This window comes from Larimichthys crocea, chromosome III (genome assembly GCF_000972845.2).
Source record: "Larimichthys crocea isolate SSNF chromosome III, L_crocea_2.0, whole genome shotgun sequence".
Lineage (NCBI taxonomy): Eukaryota > Metazoa > Chordata > Actinopteri > Sciaenidae > Larimichthys > Larimichthys crocea.
Window position 1 is genome coordinate 4,777,623 of NC_040013.1, and position 18,972 is coordinate 4,796,594.

The 18,972-nt window shown below is 46.0% G+C and overlaps 2 protein-coding genes across 3 annotated transcripts in view; one reads left to right on the top strand and one right to left on the bottom strand.

Annotated features, from left to right (window-relative positions):
- The first annotated feature begins 45 nt into the window (after positions 1 to 45).
- On the top strand, positions 46 to 13,308 carry disp3 (dispatched RND transporter family member 3). Of its 2 annotated transcripts, XM_019275960.2 has the most exons (22): positions 46 to 1,000; positions 1,257 to 1,367; positions 5,384 to 6,361; positions 6,459 to 6,678; positions 6,773 to 6,909; positions 7,016 to 7,150; positions 7,357 to 7,517; positions 7,697 to 7,836; positions 7,954 to 8,045; positions 8,170 to 8,334; positions 8,686 to 8,847; positions 8,932 to 9,078; positions 9,178 to 9,314; positions 9,435 to 9,604; positions 9,702 to 9,832; positions 10,145 to 10,329; positions 10,444 to 10,570; positions 10,645 to 10,790; positions 10,905 to 11,064; positions 11,173 to 11,286; positions 11,391 to 11,557; positions 11,755 to 13,308. In XM_019275960.2, the coding sequence occupies exons 3-22, from the start codon at positions 5,392 to 5,394 to the stop codon at positions 12,109 to 12,111; spliced, it is 4,023 nt and encodes a 1,340-aa protein (XP_019131505.2). In that variant the 5' UTR covers positions 46 to 1,000; positions 1,257 to 1,367; positions 5,384 to 5,391; the 3' UTR covers positions 12,112 to 13,308. The 2 variants fall into 2 exon arrangements, with proteins under 2 accessions (XP_019131505.2, XP_027133702.1); XM_027277901.1 differs by lacking the exon at positions 46 to 1,000 and having other exon boundaries at positions 1,211 to 1,367.
- A 1,385-nt stretch (positions 13,309 to 14,693) lies between these two features.
- The window catches only part of bmp1a (bone morphogenetic protein 1a), a 28,227-nt gene continuing 23,948 nt past the window's right edge, over positions 14,694 to 18,972 (bottom strand). Inside the window, exons 17-20 of the mRNA XM_027277902.1 lie at positions 18,736 to 18,863; positions 18,078 to 18,291; positions 17,509 to 17,759; positions 14,694 to 16,170 (exon numbers count right to left, since the gene is read on the bottom strand). Coding sequence (XP_027133703.1) covers positions 16,036 to 16,170; positions 17,509 to 17,759; positions 18,078 to 18,291; positions 18,736 to 18,863 — 728 coding nt within the window. The 3' untranslated portion in view covers positions 14,694 to 16,035. The remainder of the gene's footprint in view (positions 16,171 to 17,508; positions 17,760 to 18,077; positions 18,292 to 18,735; positions 18,864 to 18,972) is intronic.

Below are 18,972 nucleotides of genomic sequence, written 5' to 3' on the forward strand. Positions count from 1 at the left end.
TCTCCCACAGTTCCTGCAGCAATAGATGTGATTAAGACTCACTCTGCTTTCGCTTTATTGATCTCAAGTGACTGGAAAAAGTCTGTTTGGTCGGATGGGTCTGTCACATCCACACCAACAGGATGAAGATAAAGCATCCTTAAAGGGTGCCAACACATAAAAACACACACAAACACACACAGTGACAATGAGACCTTATCTCAGCGTTTGCTTCCACACTGCACCAGCTGAGAAAGCAGCTACACGCGGCAAAACTTCACTTATAGAGTTATCCGCTCCCATTTAGATGATGGATTATTACCTTTTCTTGTCAAGGCAATCCAAAGTTTAAAGCCGCACTGAGGTTGAGATGTGAGGTGATGGATGAGCTGAATGTGGCAGAACGAGAGCGGAGATGGTCATTAATGTTAGATGAGTGTGAGCGAGCGAGGAGTGGGCTCTTATTGACAGAACAAGGCGAATGGACAAAGTGAAATCAGTGGTGAATTTCAAACCCTGATTTTTAGTGATGCACTCGGCAATCAAAATGCATCCACAACAAAACGGACAAATGAAGCACATGCTAATAAACTCTTACTCTCAGGTGATTATTTCAGATTGCACTTTGTCTCCCACTGTAGCCAGTTATTCTGATCACCCTCTTATAACACACCCCACCTCCCCACCGACTGAGACTAGACTAGACCATACCAACTCTGACAGCAAGGCAGGGGGCTCCACTGCAATATCATGACAAGTGCATCATTTTTTGGTTACATAAAAGCAGCTGAATTCATGTTGAACCGGTCCAAAGCACGCTCAGGTTGATTTCTAAACCCTGCCCGCAGGCTCTCCTGCCTTCCACCCGTGCCTTGCAGAGGTTTTCGGGGCTGCATCCCCCCTCCTCGTCTCTCCTCCGCTGGTGAACCAGTCAGCAGAGCAAGCTTGAACAAAGCCATAGGAGAGAGAGGAGCATCTGGGAAGAAATGTCTCTCACTGACTCTGTCGCCTGGACAACCGGGTAAGAGAGGAGGGGAGGGCGCACAAGAGAGAGAGAGAGAGAAGGAGAAAGGACCGGGGAGCATAAAAGGAGAGGAAAACAACACATTATTAACTGCTTAGATTAGTGGATTCCTTTAGAGTATGTGTGGGGGGAGAAAGTGGATTTTTGTGTGCCATTCTCTGGTGAGGGTTCCCTTAGTCTCTCTCTTTCTCTTGATGAGTTATTAACTATGACAATAAAGCAGTGTTTTTTTGTTTTTTTTACCCCAAACCAGAGCATGGACAGGATGAAATTTCAGAGCACAAGTTCAGCACATTACAAGTGGACCCAGTAGGCCTGAACGCTCCACCTGTGATTCTCAGTCTCATCAGCCTCTCTCTCTCAGGTAAGAGACATCTGCTTTGATGGGCATGCTTTTGTTTTGTGCCTGATTTATTGATAAGCATATTAATTACTGGGAGCAGTAAAACTGTGCAATTATCTGGAGAATGAAAGAAATCAATAAAAGCTCATTCTACCTGCTTTGCAGACAGCTTAGAGTGGCAGGCATTGTTCATCAGAGTAACTCTGAGGCAGATAAGTTTTGGGGGGGAAATTTGGGTTTCATTGTGTGTGTGGATGTGTTGTTAAAACGCTGCCAGATAAAGAAACTCTTATTTATTCCGTTTCTATTCAAGAGAGTGAGAGAAATTGCACGGTACCTCCCCAGGATGCTTCACGCACTGTGCACACAGCTTTGCGCTTCCCTCCAGCGCGAGCATGAATTCATCGACAATAAGAAAAAAAAAATGAAAACGGCTGTTTAGGTGCAAATGCATCTCGAGAGTTTTGACTTGACTCCAGATCCCCAGTGCGTAAAACAATTGAAGGCACGTCCGCTGTAAACATACTGCTGAGCGCTCATGCATAAGGAATATATTCATAGAGCACTAGTGCTGAAATCAATGCCCCTTTAAATGAGGTGGTATGCTGGCTGAGTTTACACCAGGCTGAATGTGTGTGGGGCAGGAGGCAGCATGTGATATCCATATTGGATGAGATGGAGAGGAGATAAACTGAGGAGGATGGGGTTATTTTTAGCTGCTGTCAGTAATGAAGGTTACAAATCTTTCACCTTTGTGGGCAAGATGGAGACATAGAAGAGCAGAAAGATTGATGTGAGGGAAAGGACAAGAGAGTAACTGGCAAAAAGGAGGAGATGCAGAAAGAAGATTATAGGTGATGGGTTCAGGCTCGCAGCAGACTCGGGGCTCCTCAGAGCACCCACCTCACCTATCAGACAGAGACGTAGTGGAGGGTAAAAATGCTGACACTCACCTTTTTCACGACTTTACTGGAGAGAGAAACCAAAATACAGAGAGAAAAATTCTAGTCTAGTCTGGTGGAGGTTACGGTTCACCCTCGGTTTTTGCTCACAGCTCGCTGAACATGACACACATGACAGCTCAAATAAAGCTCTGTGGTGCACAACACAGGCCATCAGATACAGCAGCTGTACTTTCAAGTAAGCAGGCAGGTGCAACGCAGCCACCTGGGGAAGCTCTTGTTTAAAAAGAAATTCAATAAAAGGGACACAGAAAGTTCAAAATTGAGTTTTATGTGAAGGTGAGGTGAGGGCATCCAATACACTGTGACACGGCATACATAATAGAGAGAGAGAGCAGGTTCATCTTTCAAGCGATGAATACAAGATTTCACACCTCAAAAGCCGCAAATAGATGTTCATTTCAGGCCTCGGTGCATTTATCTGTCTCAGTTTTGAGTCTATAGACAAAGAAACACTGCCCCGCTATTAAAAAATGAACCAGCTGTGATATAAACAGAGCCAGACTGGCGTCAGCTTTTAATCCAGTAAATACAGAAAGCATGACGCCGAAACAAACCACTATTTTTAATCCACACCTGTAAAGGGTTTAAATCGACGGTGTAACCCTAATCTTGAATGAACAACTCCTGTGAGCTTGTAAACACATTAGTTATAGCCGGCTCCGCACTGCTCCCAGTGCTTTGCAGCTGCGCGGCGCTCATTATCGTACGTGAGGTGCAATGTTCCTGGATGTGAAGACGCGTCAGACTCATCAAGTAGAGAGAAAAGGAATGCGTCCCAGAGGTCGTGCATCACTGTAGCTATCTTTCCCCCACTGTACCTGCTCGCTGTCTGTTGCAGGGTAAACAGTGGGTGATGGAGGGTTTAGCAAAAGCACAGAGCTCTCTGTTTTTATGTCTAATAGGGTCTAAGTCTTGTATGTCAGTCTCTAATGAGTTCCTCAGGCTGTCAGACTTTGGCATCTTTGCCACTAATCAGCCTGTTTTTGATGCTGGAACAGACTCAGGGCCTAGGCTGTGGAGATGTGCCGATAGTTCTCTCATTTAGATTGTTTTTCCTGCGAATATTAAGCAGCACAAAAGCACAATTTCTTTTCACAGATTTCTAGAGGTGTGCTGGTCGTTTGTTTGAAGGATGACAGCTGCGGTGTGTGTGTGTGTGTGTGTGTGTGTCTCTCCAGTCATTCCCCGGGCTGTTCTTTCCCTCTCTCGTTATATTTCTCAGTGTGCCTCCTCTCATCTTCTGTTGATGAGAGCAGCATCATCAGAACAAGCCGGAGAGAGGCACAGATGAAATGTAACTGGATTACAGTAATCTAATTAGCGAAATTACCAGCTGTATTCCATTTCATTCAGCCGCAAACGCGTGATTATATCTCACATATTTCTGTGGGAGATTGGTCACATGATTGGTCATATTGCTTGGACAGAAAAACGTTTGAAAGGAAAAAAAAGGGGGACTGCATAAAGAAAACTAAATAGTCATGAAGGTGATTGGTGCAGAAAGCCAATAATGCTGTTCCTGTATTACAGCCTGCAAACTAACAAATGATTTCCCCTGTTATTACAGAAACATAAGGCACTGTAATCCAAATGTAGCTGAAAATAATTAGACTTTGTCGAGATGGCGCGTTCCCTTCTTTGTTTTCACGCTCTAGCACCAAACATCCCGACACCATTAATGAATTCGTCCTCCAAAAAGAGGTGGGAGTTCATGTTCACACCGCGTGGGAAGGCGCGGGTTCTGCTGCTCTCCCATTAAAAGGTGCACTCGTGGTGTCCTTGTCTGTGCAGTAAGATGACATGGTGATTAATAAAAAGAAGTGTTGTGTGGATTAGATGGCCCTAAAATAGAGTTTTTTCCCCACACACAATATTAGACACAGTGGAGCTCTCAATGGGCTTTCTTATCTCGCCCATGAAGGGAGAAACCCTGCAGGAGAAGCTGCATTAGCATATGTGAGTCCTGTGGACATTTGAGAACATTAAAACCTCTCAGAGAGCGAGAAGGCTGGTAATTATGTAGTCAGGAAACAAATCCATTATCAGTGAACTGGAGACTGACTTTGTGGACACCGTGATCGTACACAGTGTCATTTTCTGCAGCAGACATGAGTACTTTTTCTTCTTCTTCTTCTTCTTCTTCAGCACTACTGTGAAATAAAGTTTATTCAGGTGTAAGAGCACGAACAAAAAATCCCATAAATCAACAAACCTCCAGTTCATTTGTAGCCGTGGGGTTCAGAGTCTTTGTTCTCTGCTTTCTCACACTACAGGTCATTTTTATATATATATATATATTGATCTCAGGGTGTAATTTCTAAATTCTTCTATTTTTTCGTGATAGATTTTCTCTTCAGCCACACAGAGCCGAGTGCTGCTATCTCTTTCCCTACCTGGCTAACCTTAAAGCACAGTTCTCGAGAAAATAGATAAATTGCTGCAGTTAGCAGGCTCACTGCCACTGGAATGCAAACCGGCTGCAGTATCTCGTGTGTACTGAGTAAGTGGTGGGAGTAAAAAAAATAAATTAAAAAAAGAGTAGCACCTATTGACACTGTTGTGTCAAATGCTGCCCATCACAGGAGGGAAAAACCCCGTCTCTTATTCTACAGCTCCGTCTAATATCCCACTCACTCTTCTTGTCAGTAATTAGACAAGTGAGATGATTTAATTTGCTGCAGAGCAGACACAGCTACTTTGACGCCAGCAGACTCTCTCCTGTTGACAGAGAGAAGAATTAAATCACAGCTTTTAACCCGTCTCACCCCCGAGCTCTTGTGATCAGCATCTTAAAGCGAGACTCCTAACCGTTTTCTCTGGAGACAGAAAAATGGTCTCGCCTCTTCGGTTTTCCTCCATGTGAGCCTCCGCTGACAGCTGCTTGAGGACAGACTTAATTCTCACGTCCTTTTACTCGCTGAGTACGGCTTTGTCCTTCATTTTGTCTGATGCTCATGTCACCTGCCGCTGGTTCAAACATTTATTTTGTGACCGTGTTCACATGGCCAAGGAGAGGAGAGGAGAGTGCTTTAAAGTGAGCAATGATCAGGTGGTGTTTTGTGTCCCTGACAGGTGCCGGCATGGAGGTGGAGGATGAGCCGCTGCTGTTTCAAACAAGCTGGGGAGGGGAGGAAGAGGAGGAAGAGGAGGAGCAGGAGGAAGAGGATGGAGTAGCACACGCAGCCGGGCAGAACTGTTTCTCCAGAGAGGCTGGGGTGTGTGGGATTTGGAGGGCAGTGGGGTGGGTGTACACGCAGCCCTGTGCGAGTGGAGTTGTTTTAGGGGTAGTTGTCCTGTTACCCTGTGCCCTGTTTGCCTACATGCTCCTCTACTGCCCTCCTCTGGACATAGACCTCTCCTACAGTGCCTTTGAGGTTCACAGTCACTTCTCTGCTGAGCGCTTCGACGCCCTCACCATCGCTGTAAAGACTCAGCTGGGGTCCTGGGACAGACGTAGGCGAGACTTAGATAACAGCGAGTCTGAGGCCCTGCAGGAGCTTCTGCTGGAGAGGCTGGGCAGACAGGGGGTGTTCAACAGGACAGATAATGAGGGCATGTGGTCCTCCACTCCTCAGAAGGAGCCTTCACATGCAGGAGATGATGAGAAGAGGGGGGCCAGAGATGAAAGGACAGTGCCTGATTTGGGTCAGGAGGAAATGGGGAAGCACAAGAACTCAGATCACAGAGGAGAGGAGGACGAGGATAGAAACTCCACTTTGGTCATTAGGAGGCGCAGGTTTACTCCCAATTACTACTTACAGAGTCAAGCCTTGTGGAGGATTGAGCTGGTATTTGTGGCCCAAGGGGAGGGTGATCGTAACATCTTCACCCCAGAACGCCTGCAGACGATTCATCACGTGGAGCGTCTGCTCATGCAGCATCCGCAGTTTCATCAGTTCTGCTGGAAGCCTCTGGAGATGCTGAGGGATCTGCCACTGGGACCGTCTTACTGCTCTCCACCAAGCTCACTCCTGTCTTACCTCTACCCCAGTGAGAGAGGAGGGAAGATATATTATGATGGCATGGGTCCAGATCTTGCTGATATTCAAGGTGAGTCCACACAGGGAAGAAACATGAGGGGAAAAACAGCTTTTATGCATAAGGTAATAGCTCTAAGTCGTCCTAACAAGCGCCTGTTTATTCCCAGGTTCCCTGAGTCTGGCCATCACGCATCCACAGTTCTACTGGTACGTGGATGAGAGCCTGTCCCCTGAGCATCTCTCCTCCTCTCTCTTACGCAGTGAGATCCACTTCGGAGCACCTCTTCCTTCCTACTACTCCCTGCAGGACCGAGCTGATGAGCAAAGATCTCGCTTTAAAAACTTTGTGGTTCAGTATGCAGACATCTTGGCCAACCAATCTACCAGGTCAGGAGAAAAAAACTGCTGCAGGAGCGGGCACATTTATTTTCAGTTAAACAGAGTTTGAAATTTGATGCTATTTTTGGTGTCTGCTTTCCAGCCAGGTGAAGGTGCTGTATGGGGGCACGGAGCTGTTCGATGATGAGGTGAGGCACACCTTCCACAATGATATGATGCTGGCTGTCATCAGTGGAGCCTGCATTACTGTGCTCGTCTATGTCCTTACCTCGTTTTCTGGTACAGTATGACCTGTTCCTTCTTCCACTTGGCGTGTATATATCTCATTATTTGAACGTGCGTGTGAATGTTTACAGTCTCCTTGTGGTTTCTTGCCTCTCTGCAGTGTTTCTGACTTTCTTCGGCCTCGCTAGCATCGGACTGAGCTGCCTGATGGCTCTTTTCTTATACCATGTTGTCTTTGGCGTGAGGTACCTGGGCATCCTCAACGGAGTTGCAGCCTTTGTTATTATTGGCATCGGTATGGGAAAAAGAAAAGTTTTTTCATTTATTTTATGAAGTCAGCTTGAAATTAGTTTTCTCTGTAGTTTCTCCTTCAAGCCAGAAAGGAGACGGTGATGCTGCTAGATGTGACTAAATCCTACACACTGGTCCTTTTAAAAGGTTGAAAAACACAATATGTAACACATAATGATGCAGCTCTTTTGTTCTCTCGCTGTTGCTCAGGGGTGGACGATGTATTTGTGTTCATCAGCACCTTCAGACAGGCGTCTCATCTGCGTCAGCCGCAGCAGCGAATGATCTACACAATCAAAACAGCTGGTCGAGCTACTTTCCTCACCTCCTTCACCACAGCAGCTGCCTACGCTGCGAACACCTTCTCTCAGGTAATCACGGGGAGAGAGGAGATGTAGCCGTTAATAGGATGTGTACAGGAGGCATAAATGACTCCCCCGCTATGGATGAGTAGAAATGCATCTCTCAGCAGACGGAGGTTTTCATACGATAAGCACAAATTGAATGTTTCAAGGTCCTTTACATTCTGCCTCGTTGAACTGACACTCAGATCCCAGCCGTGCATGACTTCGGCCTGTTCATGGCGCTCATTGTCAGCTGCTGCTGGCTTTGGGTATCCGTCCTGATGCCAGCTGCCCTGTGCGTCTGGACCCAGTGTGTGGAGCCTCAGGAGCACGCCTGGTTGAACTGGTGAGGCGTTATTTCTTTTACTTTTTAGTGTGTGATGTTATTTGTGCACGCTGTGAGATGCCACAATGTAATCCCCTCAGCTGTCCCTCTCCCTAAAACTTCCTCCTCCCTCTGTAGCTGGAAGCTGTTTTCGGGCCTGTCAGCGAGCCACGGCCCTTTGTCAGATGAGGATGATGATGTGGCACTTCTGTCAGTGGAGATGGAGCCAGGTGATTATTATCTCCCTAGCATCGAATGAATGATGGGGGGGAGAATGGGGAAAAGGGAACGAGTCCAGGCTGTAAAACGCTTCTGTCCAGGCACCACTAAGCCCCTGTCTTTGTCTCGGGCCAGGTTCCTGCGACACAGACGCCGATGCAGCCATTCTTTCCCTGTCAGTGGAGACACCTCTGTCCCCTCCAGGGCAACGGCATGTGGGTGTGGTGAGCACAAATCTCCAGTGGGCCCTAAAGCACTTAGTGGCAGAGCCAGCTGTGGAGCGACGGAAAGCAGTTCTAGGTGAGATTTGATAAAAAAAAGATTTTGAGAGAGCTAAGATCTTTAAAACTTCAGGGAGAATTTTGTATAATTAGTTTTTTTTCCACTAAGCCGCTTGATCAATGATTCAGACATGACAGTAACCTCCAGGTCCAAAAAGAATTGTTGATGAAATGCCGTAATCTCTGTTCAGCCTGAGGGGATATAGTCTGTCAGAGGAAGAGCAAGCACCTATCATGAAGAATTCATCCTCCCTCTTTTCAGGAGTGTCTGTAATTGATCCTTGCTCCCGATCTGTCCCCCAGCTGCTCTATCTACTCCATCAGTCCCTCCTCTCTGCCATTGTTTATCATTGTCTTCCTGTCGTCCCAGGTGTCTTCCTCCTGGTTCTGCTCTTATCTGCCGGGTGCTGCTGTCTCCTGAGGCCAGCCACTCACGCCCCACTTCTTTTCCGCCGGGACACGAACCTCCAGACGCTGCTGGCTCTGAGAAGCAACCTCAGCGGTCAAGGCATCTCCTGCCCTATGTGCTCAGGTGAGGCTGCAGCTGTGATGAAAAAAAAATCCAACTCCTCAGAGATCCAGAATACCTCTCTGAAGTGCATGTTATGTCCTGCAGGTGTGTTCATGGAAAAGCCGCACCCTTTGTACACCCACACGTCCTCGTCAGCGTTTAGGTTTTCTACACATCAGCAGACCTCGAGCACATCAACCTCCACCGCTCCTCGGAGCTCAGTGAAACCAAATTCAAGCACAAACCAAACAGGTAAAATGTTCAGCACATAAAACTCATCCTTCTTCCTCCATATTGTAAAAGCTGCTCCATTATTTTTTTTAAATATTGCACTTTATACTGTTTTTTTAGGCTCTTTACTTACAGTTTACGTATCAAAGTTGGACCTCGGAGCCTCTACAACACTTTACCGCTTCTCCCTCAACACCAGCACTCCCTCCCCGTGGAAACTGTGCAGCACAGATCATCAAGAGGTGTCAACATTTCAGGTCAGAGAGCAAAAAAACTTAATGAGTTGTAATAATTAAATGTAGATGTAGCGCTATGTCTCCCAACTTTGATACGGGCCACTAAAGCGGCTTATAACTAATCTTGTTTTATCTGAATAGGCTTATAATCATCCCCGCAGCAATTACACCAGCAGAATGACAGTGTGTGTTTCCCATGTGTACCACCCGTACCCCAGCTGGATGATCACATCCACTTCATGTGATCCCCGTCATGGCTGGACACCTGAGTTTTCCTTTTACGCTGCATCGTCTCCGCAGCAGCACAGCAGGTGAAAACACAAATAAGAAAGTATGGATGGACTGTCACGTTGTTTCAGTGGACAATCTGTCATTTCGGCTCTGCTCTCTCTCTGTCTCTCCTCTTAGGAGGCTGTACTTTGCCCAACTTCGCCTGAGACCTCATCCCAGCCGAGTGTGCGTCACCACGCCTGGCTGCGGCATCAGTTCTGGGCCCGATGGACCCACACAGGGAACCTTTTATACTCCACTTCCCAGCGGTGAGCGAGCGAGTGTCACTGTGTCAGAAGGGTTCATTAACATAAAGACAGTTTGTTAGCACATCAGGAAAAACTATCTTGGCACTGAATGTGTCACACTGCTGACTTTTATTCTCAATGAGGCTTAAAAATAGAGAAAACTCAGTGATATGACACTTCCTTCAAATATAGCTCGTTAAAATGGCACTCTGTGAACCCACTGGAGGATTTTTTTTTTTCCAACAGTGCTCCGCTTGTACGCATTTGTACTGTATGCCTGCACTATATAAATAAATGCAGCTTAGAGATTTGTCTCTGATTCTATTTTCAAAGATCCTTCATCTGCTGCCAAGACCAAGCCATCCAAAACGTTTGGCTTCAACCCATGCAGCGGCGGCGCATGTGGCCACCCAGCCGTGCGTCCCCTGGTCGACACCGGGGCGATGGTTTTTGTTGTGTTTGGCATCTTGGGAGTGAACCGAACCGAACGCAGGGACAACCATGTGATTGGAGATATGGTGAGGATCGCACCTGTCTCTTGTTTGTGTATCCGGATAATCAACTGAAACAAAAGTACAGCCAGATTTGTGACAGATCTTGTGGCTGACATGGTTGTTTAATTCTCTCCAAAGGGTAGCATCATATTGGATCCAGACTTTGATATATTCCAGGAAATGGGGCGTCTTTGTGAAATCTGTAAAGCAATTAGTGCCAACAGACAACTTGTGAAGCCAGGAGGAGCTCAGTGTTTGCCTTCAGGTAAGAAATCAGCATAAAATGTCCCTAAACACCTCATGAGAAAGAAATAATGTCCTTTCTTCTGTTCTTTTCAGGTAACAAACTGTCGTCTATTCTGCCTCTGCTCCATCCCGAGTGTCACTCACTCCCTGAACCCAACCTCCTTCCCGGGCAGCTCTCCCACGGAGCCGTGGGAATGCACGGAGGCAAGGTCCGCTGGCTGTCCATGGCCTTTGAATCTGTGAGTTTCCCTTCATCTTTCAGCTTTTCATCTCCCCGTGGTACCACAGCAGCACATTACCACTTCACTACCAGTTTCTGCCCTGCCTAACGCTCTGACCTCTCTCCTCCCAAGACTACATACAAGGGCAAATCGTCCTTTCAGACCTATTCCGACTTCCTTCAGTGGGAGAACTTTATCCAGGAGCAGCTCGCCGCCCTCCCACAGTCCTCCGCTTTGCAACGGGGTTTCCAGACCTGCGAGCACTGGAAGCAGATCTTTATGGAAATCATAGGTGAGCGAGAGGTGGCTCTGCGTGTTGAAGAGGGATTCATATATACAGAGTACACGAGAGCAGCAGCATGTAAAAATGATAATATACTGCTCTCTGGACTGTTCGTAGGTGTGGAGAGTGCCCTCTGGAGCCTGCTGCTGTCTCTGGCCATCTGTGTGGCAGCTGTATCTGTGTTTACTGCACATCCTCTGCTGCTGCTGCCAGTGCTCATAACCATTCTAGGTAAGAGATGAAGACGCTGTTTGAAAGTGACACTTAAAGCTGAATATTCAGGCCTGAGTGTGGATTGTGCGTTTGTAATTATAAATTTTTTTGGCCTTTAACAGGGGTGATCTGTCTGGTGGTGGCCATCATGTACTGGCTGGGCTGGGAGATGGGAGCAGTGGAGGCGATTTCTCTGTCTATACTTGTGGGATCTTCAGTGGATTACTGTCTACACCTGGTGGAGGGATACCTGCTGGCTGGGGAGACCATGTCCTCTACGCCTAACTCGGTACGAGAGTGTAAATTTGCTCCACAGCAACAATTATGAGCAATTAGAAAAACTTCCACAGCGTGTGTTCTGTTTATGCACATGTTGAAACAAGCTAATGACCAAGATTTTGGATTTAATAAGGCGAGAAGCGCCCCGAAGGCTCATGAATAACGAGGAGCGGCTCCTCTTATTAAAAACTGTGTTGTGTTTTGCAGGAGACTCCGGCTGAGAGGCAAAGGCGCACTCTGGAGGCGGTGAACCACGTGGGTGTTGCCATAGTGTCCAGCGCCGTCACCACGGTGATCTCCACAGTCCCCCTTTTCTTCTGTGTCATTGTGCCTTTCGCCAAGTTCGGCCAGATAGTGGCCATTAACACCGCCGTGTCCATTTTGTTCACCTTGACCGTGACCGTGGCCATGCTGGCATTCATGGCCCCGGCGCGCTTCAGCAGAACCCCCGGCGCCGTGCTCAAGGCCAGCCTGGCTGTGATGGCGGCCGCAGCCTTGGGGGCGGGCGTGTGCTGGGTGGGAGGACAGTTGGGAGCGTTGGCCTGGCAATCAATCAGCACGTAAATACAACCGTCCGCCAGCTCACACCGATGTCAGGCAGAGGAGTTCCTCTGTATGCAAAAATGAGAAGCTCAATTTCCCTCCACGTTCAGGAGGAATATCAGATCAGTCAATGATCTCGTACTTTACAGCACAAAGATGTCAGAATCTCATAATTAGAAGCTGTTTTTCATCTCAAAATCCATTTTATTTCACTTGTATTGACCGGTGGATTGTAAGTATTGCCCACTGGGTACCTCTTCTAAAATATAGTGTAAATGACTGTGACTCACAGTAGTGGGTTTATCGCTCTGGGTTTTACATGATGATTCAGCTGAGGTATTCTTTTTTTCCTTTTCCTTTCTGGATCTGGCCTCTCCTTCAGCCTAGAGGTGGAGATGATTGAGTAATCTTTGGGAAACACATGGTGAGTCACAGTTTTTCATCAGTGTAACTTATCGAGTCACCGACTGTTCTGCAACCTGCTTGTGCGAACAGCGTGGCGAAGCAGGGTGAGCGCGCTCGATGACGTCCGTGAACGTTTTGGTGTTGACTCACGGCCCATCTTGTGAAACATCACTTTTTTTTGTGTGTTTTCTCAGTTGTGCATTGAATGTGTTTTTTCAGCCACCTTTGTAAATCAAAGGTTATGATGTCCTAATGTGGCTGGATTAAAAAAAAAGAAAAAAGAGTTGTACTAGTCGGATTTATACCGTGCACAGTTTTGTTAAACGTGACGTGCGTGATGTAAACGTTTCAGTATGCTGCTCTCACACATTCTCGACCGAACGATGCTGCCAGCACACACTTGTTCTGAAGAGTTGTGCAAAATACCAATACTCACCACAAGAGACCCTTTCAAATGTTTATATCTTCAGAACTGCTTCAGGGTCTTTATTTTTCTCATTGGCACCAATTGAAAGAGACCTCTTGTCAGGTCCTCAGGTGTACCCTCCACCACTCTTGTAAGCACTCACTGTAACCAACTCTACACCCACCTCCGCACCCCTCAGCTCTGGCACAATTTAGAGCACCACTCATGCACCCATCGATGCCGTCTCGGGTCTGCCCGGCCGTGAAGGTAGGGGGCATTTGTCAAACCACATAACACAGTAATAATGGTCAGGGAGAGGGGGGTGACTCCATTGCGACAAGAGCAGTGTATTTCTGTTGTTGTGTGTGTGTTATTTGTGAACGTCAAATAAAACAGGTGCAGAAAAAGCCTCGGGTTTTTTTTTTCTTTTTGTCAGAGCTCAGCACTGTTTTTTTTTCTTCTGCATTGTTATGTAACGGAGCAGAGGAGCAGGATGAAGACCTGTCACGGTTTGCCTGCTGTCACACAATGACTGGGAGAGCTACTACAGTAGAAAGCATCACATCTCCCAGTTGAGTTGTCGTTAATTATTCATGATAAACGGCTCAGATTTTACATCGAACTGCAGCGCATCAATGTTTCATGTTTGTTCTTAAACTAAAAAAACTTGTTCTGCATATAGAGGCGACGGAAAAAGTTAAATATTCTGAGTTTTTTTTTGTCGAACGAGCACCAGATTTATTGTGCTGCAGCAGAAGAAGGGAAATGTGTTGCCTCTGTGTCAGCGGTCTGTTTATATTTATTTAAATGTGAAGGTGATTTGTATGAAAATCTCATTTTCTTGCAAATAAGTAGGTGCAGCCGGTGTCTAAAGAAATAATGTGAATTTAAAGGGAAGATGTTTCTTGTTCTAGAAACACTGAAACACAGTCTGCCCTTGTGGAGCTCTTCATCTACAATGTAGTCTCTACATTAATGTCTTCTATTACTAAATAGGAGCACAGGTTATCTGTTTATACTCAGATTTGGTTGTAAAAGTTGCACAAATGTGCCAAATAATCTAAACGATAGCCATAGGTTTAGAACATTTAATGAATATTTGGACAAATGTGTGTAAATCTATCATTTAAATGCATGTTAAAATGTAATGTACATGCACCTTTCCAGGAGCCTTCATCATTTCTTCATCAGTGTGAAATAGTGTGTCTCACCCAGACTGCAGTCTTATTGCGTCTGCATGCACTGTATTGTATTTGCAGTGTTTTTCATCAGGCTGTAAGTAGAGTGAGGGACAATTTCAGTCGTGCCACTCTGGCAGTTTTCTGCTCTGCTCCCCATGTTTTAATAAAAAAAAGGCACGACAGAAGAGTAATGGAATAATGAGTGAGGTTACATGTAGGGGGATGAATATTTAGCAAGGTGGAAAAGGATATGACAATCTCCCTCTATAAATAGGGGCGTCGAGGATATTTGCTTTGTTGTTTTCGTGTTGGCTGGGTGTCAGAAAAATCGTCTGAAACTTCTTTCATACAGAGCCGGGGCGACATTTAAGTCCTCGGTTCTGTATTACTCCCTCCTACTCACATGTCCTGGATTGCACTCAACAGGCAGCTCAGTCGGTGCAATGCAGGATGTGTTGTGAAACTGAAATGACACAAAAACAGGTTTAACAGTTATCAGGTAATATTGCGAACAAAGGTCAGACAACAAACAGACGTGTCAGACTGCTGCAGTGTCACACAACATTTTGTTCTCATCGTGTTGAGCGAGAAATAAACGGAGAAAAGGGAAATGAGTGAGCAACATAGTATATTCAACATAGACCAATGGCTACACATTAGAAGGCAATTATAGGGCTAATATCAACAGCACCGTTCCACCTTTACATTATATATGTAATTACTATAACAATAAATACCCAGGCTCATTTGGTTCTTGAGAAATACTTCATTGTACCAAGAAAAGGCATTTTCTCTGGAGAGAAATTATTTTACATCAGAACTGTAAATCAACACTGAAACATAAGTCATATCTTTATTACCCCATGTCACAGGGCACACGTTAATGTTCAAGTATGCCCGAGGAACTGAAAAGGAGCAATTTAAAAAAACAAACCAAAAAAAAAAAAAACAATGAAGGATAAGAGATAAAATGCATTTAAAAATAAGTGAACTGGCATTGCATTTCACAAAAACTCATAAGCTCATGATTTTGGAACAATTCACTGTAAAGTGCTAACTGGTTCGAGCTGAAAAGCACATGTTCCCTTTGAAAGATCATACACATTATTTTATACATGGAGGTACAGTAATAGCCAGTCGTCAGGCAAGCAATTACCAACCAGAAGACATGGACCACAATTCATTTATTAGTCCTTTAATAAGATAACTGCTTCCTTAATTTCCTTGTTAATGGTAACAACGAGAATCTTGCCACTGGTTGCCAGGACAATGCCAATTACAAATGCTGGTGTTGTCACTGTACAGTTTACCTTCTCTCCTTGTAATTACATGCAATTGACTGACATACAGTATCAAAAATCTCAAGTCAAGTCCTTCTAATCCTCTTACAGATAGGAATCCTTGAACCAAAAAAAGGGATAAGAGTGTGAGGAGAGGAGAGCAATTATTGAGGAGTGCAGGAGACCCTTCCCATACTCCTCCTCCTCTTCCTCTCCTCTCCCTGGATGTGGTGGGCTGGCCCGACAAAAGCAGGGATCTATCCAGCTGATGCCTGCCTTCCTACAGGTCCTGAGAATCCATTGTTTTCCTTTGTGCCTCTCTTTAGGAGGCATGTTTTAAAAAAAATGAAACAAACAAAAAAAATATCTGGAGGGGACTGGGTCAATAAATTTTCCCCTACTGTCCACCTAAAGCGGACATTCATCCTCCCACCCCAATCCTAACCATAAAAAGGTAAAAACAAGGTGTACTGCAGAATGGCTTTACTCCTCACAGTCTGTGGGGGGAGCTAGAGCCCCTAGGAGCTGAGGTGCGGTTGGTGGTCTTGCGGCTGTTCTGTCGTGTCTGATTCATCTTGGTGGCCGAAGGTTTCCGAGCGTCAGGCTGGCGCCTCCCCTGGGGGCCCCTCCGTTTGCCCCTTTGCCCCGCACGGCCCCTTCCGGCCCCCGCTGGTCACTTGCGTGAGTGCAGTGTGTCCTGGAACTTGGTACTGGTGTAGCGGACGTGAAATCCTTTCTTGTTGATTGTGTCGTCAGAGCGGAACTTGATCACAATGGAGTCACCAGCCGAGTAGATCTCCTCTGGAGGCTGTCAGGAGGGACAAAACAACAGATTAATTTGTGCCGTCGCTTTCTGGTTCGTTGACTGCACTCCAATTAAAACCTAAGATGTCTCACATGCCGAAACCCAAGTCAGATCAGTGACCATGACGAATGGCTCCTGACTGCAGAGCAGAACAACTAGTTCTGTAAAAGCCAGGGGCCACGTAATAGTCCACGACTAGGACTGGCCCTTTCCAGCTTTATTTTGATTAAGGGCTGCTATTGAAGTGAGGATAAAATACACTCTAATGATTAATACCAGGTGCACCAGAGCTCATTCCTTCCCTGAACAAAACCATATACAGCACAGCGCTTCATATATTTCTTCCGTCCTGAGCATTAAACTGTTCCTAATGAAACAAAAAGGAGAATTAACTGCAGAAAATATGCAACACATGACCTGGCTGTTTGTCAGGATAGTGGTATCGCACGAATATTTATTCAGAACATCGTACTGAAAAATAATTAGTCGGTTGAGGCAGCTGCTCTGTGGCAACGGCAGTGAGGAGCGTTTGCGATGTCGGAGCTGCCAAAGCTTTGTGCAACCAACTGTAAAACACTAGACTGTTGATTAAAGCTGCCATTCATAACATGAATAATATACCTGCAGTAACCCGTAAGTCTGGGTTTATTGGGAAAGGGATTTGAAACACAAGAAGAATGCAGACTACAATCTTTTATTGTAGACAGAGCAATACGTAGTCTACTGTTTGACTGCGAAAAGCCCTTGGGCTAAAAGTAAAACTCCCCACACTATAATGAGTTTTCACCCTACTTTGGACTGAATTGTGTCAGTTTATTTCGACCTGTTTTATAAAAGGAAACTTGATTGAGAAGCCGCTCCCCGGGGGTTCTGGGAGTGTTATGTCCCCTCCAGCAAATGATTCATAGGAACGGGCGTGAGTAAAAGGCCAGAGCTTATTACTGAAGTGTGTAAATGAGATCAAGCTGTTCTCTGACCTACGGAAACTCGTGTTTCTATTCCCTGCTGGCCTCATTGTTCCAGCCAGACTCCGGCTGAAGCCTCAGCATTGGCTGATTAATTCACGGTCACAATCCAAAGCTAGAAACTCGCAAGATAGGCTCTCGACACCCAGGGAGTGACGGCTTGTATCGACCTACAATCGCCTCCGCAGCAGCACTCCCAAACCCAGAGGAGCACGTCAACTTGATTCAAAGTGATTAAAACCGGAGTATGGAATCAAAAGCCCCGGGGTACTTCACAAACTCACCCTTTTACAAAGTGTTGGCAAAGGTTACTCAACGGCAGCGCTGATTCAGAAACAAATGCCGTTATATACTGTAAAACCAGTTGTGTTCTTACCCCTGAGCCACAGTAACGTCCCAGCCGTGGAGACTTGGTGTCCGCTCCATCGAAGAGCTCCATGTAGTCGTAGCCGCAGTCCGCCTCCTCCTCAATCTCAAAGGTCTGGAAGATGAGCTCCACGCCGTAGCCTTTCTCCGCCGAGATCACCCACTGACAGTCGGAGGCTCCGGGGTAGTTATTGTCCCCAAACTGTGCATGAGAGAACAGGTCCTTGGTTTTGACTTCAGCCTTCAGGCGACCTCCACACTCTGTGAACAGAAAAGTTGAGTTGAGCTGTTTGTTGATAAGCTACATGTGCAGCTGCTGTGGTCTCTGGTTTGTTTGTGGCTTTACAGTCATCCAGATACAAAGGAGTATGCTCTGTTGTTAAATATGAGTCATAATCATTCTCAGACAGGGCGGTGAACTATGACCAAAACTAAATCCTGCATGTTTTACACTCAAAAACCTTTCTGACGACTGATGTGAGTAAATGCCCTTAAATTACCTTGATGCCCTTAAAACATGAAGGTTTTACTGGAGTCCCTGTTTGTCTTTAGTACAGTCACAACAGCGTTTATTCTTACCTGCAGTGTGTGAAGCCTCGAATCCTTTCTTCTGCACAGAGTTATCAGAGAAGAAGCGAATGAACAGCTTGTTGCCACTAGACATGATGGGTGGGGGCTTCTTGGTGCCACAGAAGCGGCCCAAGCTGGGAGCTTTTCCATCCCGGCCGTCGTATAGCTCGATGTGGTCATAAGCACACTCCAGGTGGGCCTCCATGTCGATCTCATTGAAGGACTGAGACAAAACGAGACGATAAATAAAGTGTTATAAATAGAAACGTATGAGATTGAAGGTGTTTCAAGCTTCTTTCTTTCTTTTAGATCAAGTGACATCTTGACAGCGGCGTGTTATTTCTAGAAAACTCGTCCTCTGATTTGTAGCTTTGTTATTCAGACACAGAGGCATGCAATGACGTGCTTTGACATTAGAAATTGTTACCGGTTTTCTTTCAATTTTTAAAATAATTCACTGAATGTCAGTGACACGGCAGACAAAAAACGCGGATAATAACAGAAGGGGGAGCCACACATCATCGCTGGGAATGGCATAACAGCTTCTGACATCAGCACGGTAAACACAGATGGATTTAGCAATTTAATTACACAGCAAGCCACACACAAATAACTGCATGATTGACACGTGAAATTATACAGAGAGCAGGAGGAAGCGGCAACGTACTATTTTGATGCGATGGCCTGGAGTGGTGGTGAGTGCCCAGGTGCATGCCTTCTTGCTCGGGTATTTATCCGGCCAATTGGGGCTGGTGATGGTGCCACTCACACTATTCACAGTGTGATCGCAGCCAGCTGTAAAAAGACATCACTGAGTCAACACGGAGCTCTGAGTGTGGGCTCATCCACACTAATGGCTGCTCTGATAAGTCGGAGAATGAGAATAAATGTGCCAAAGAATTTG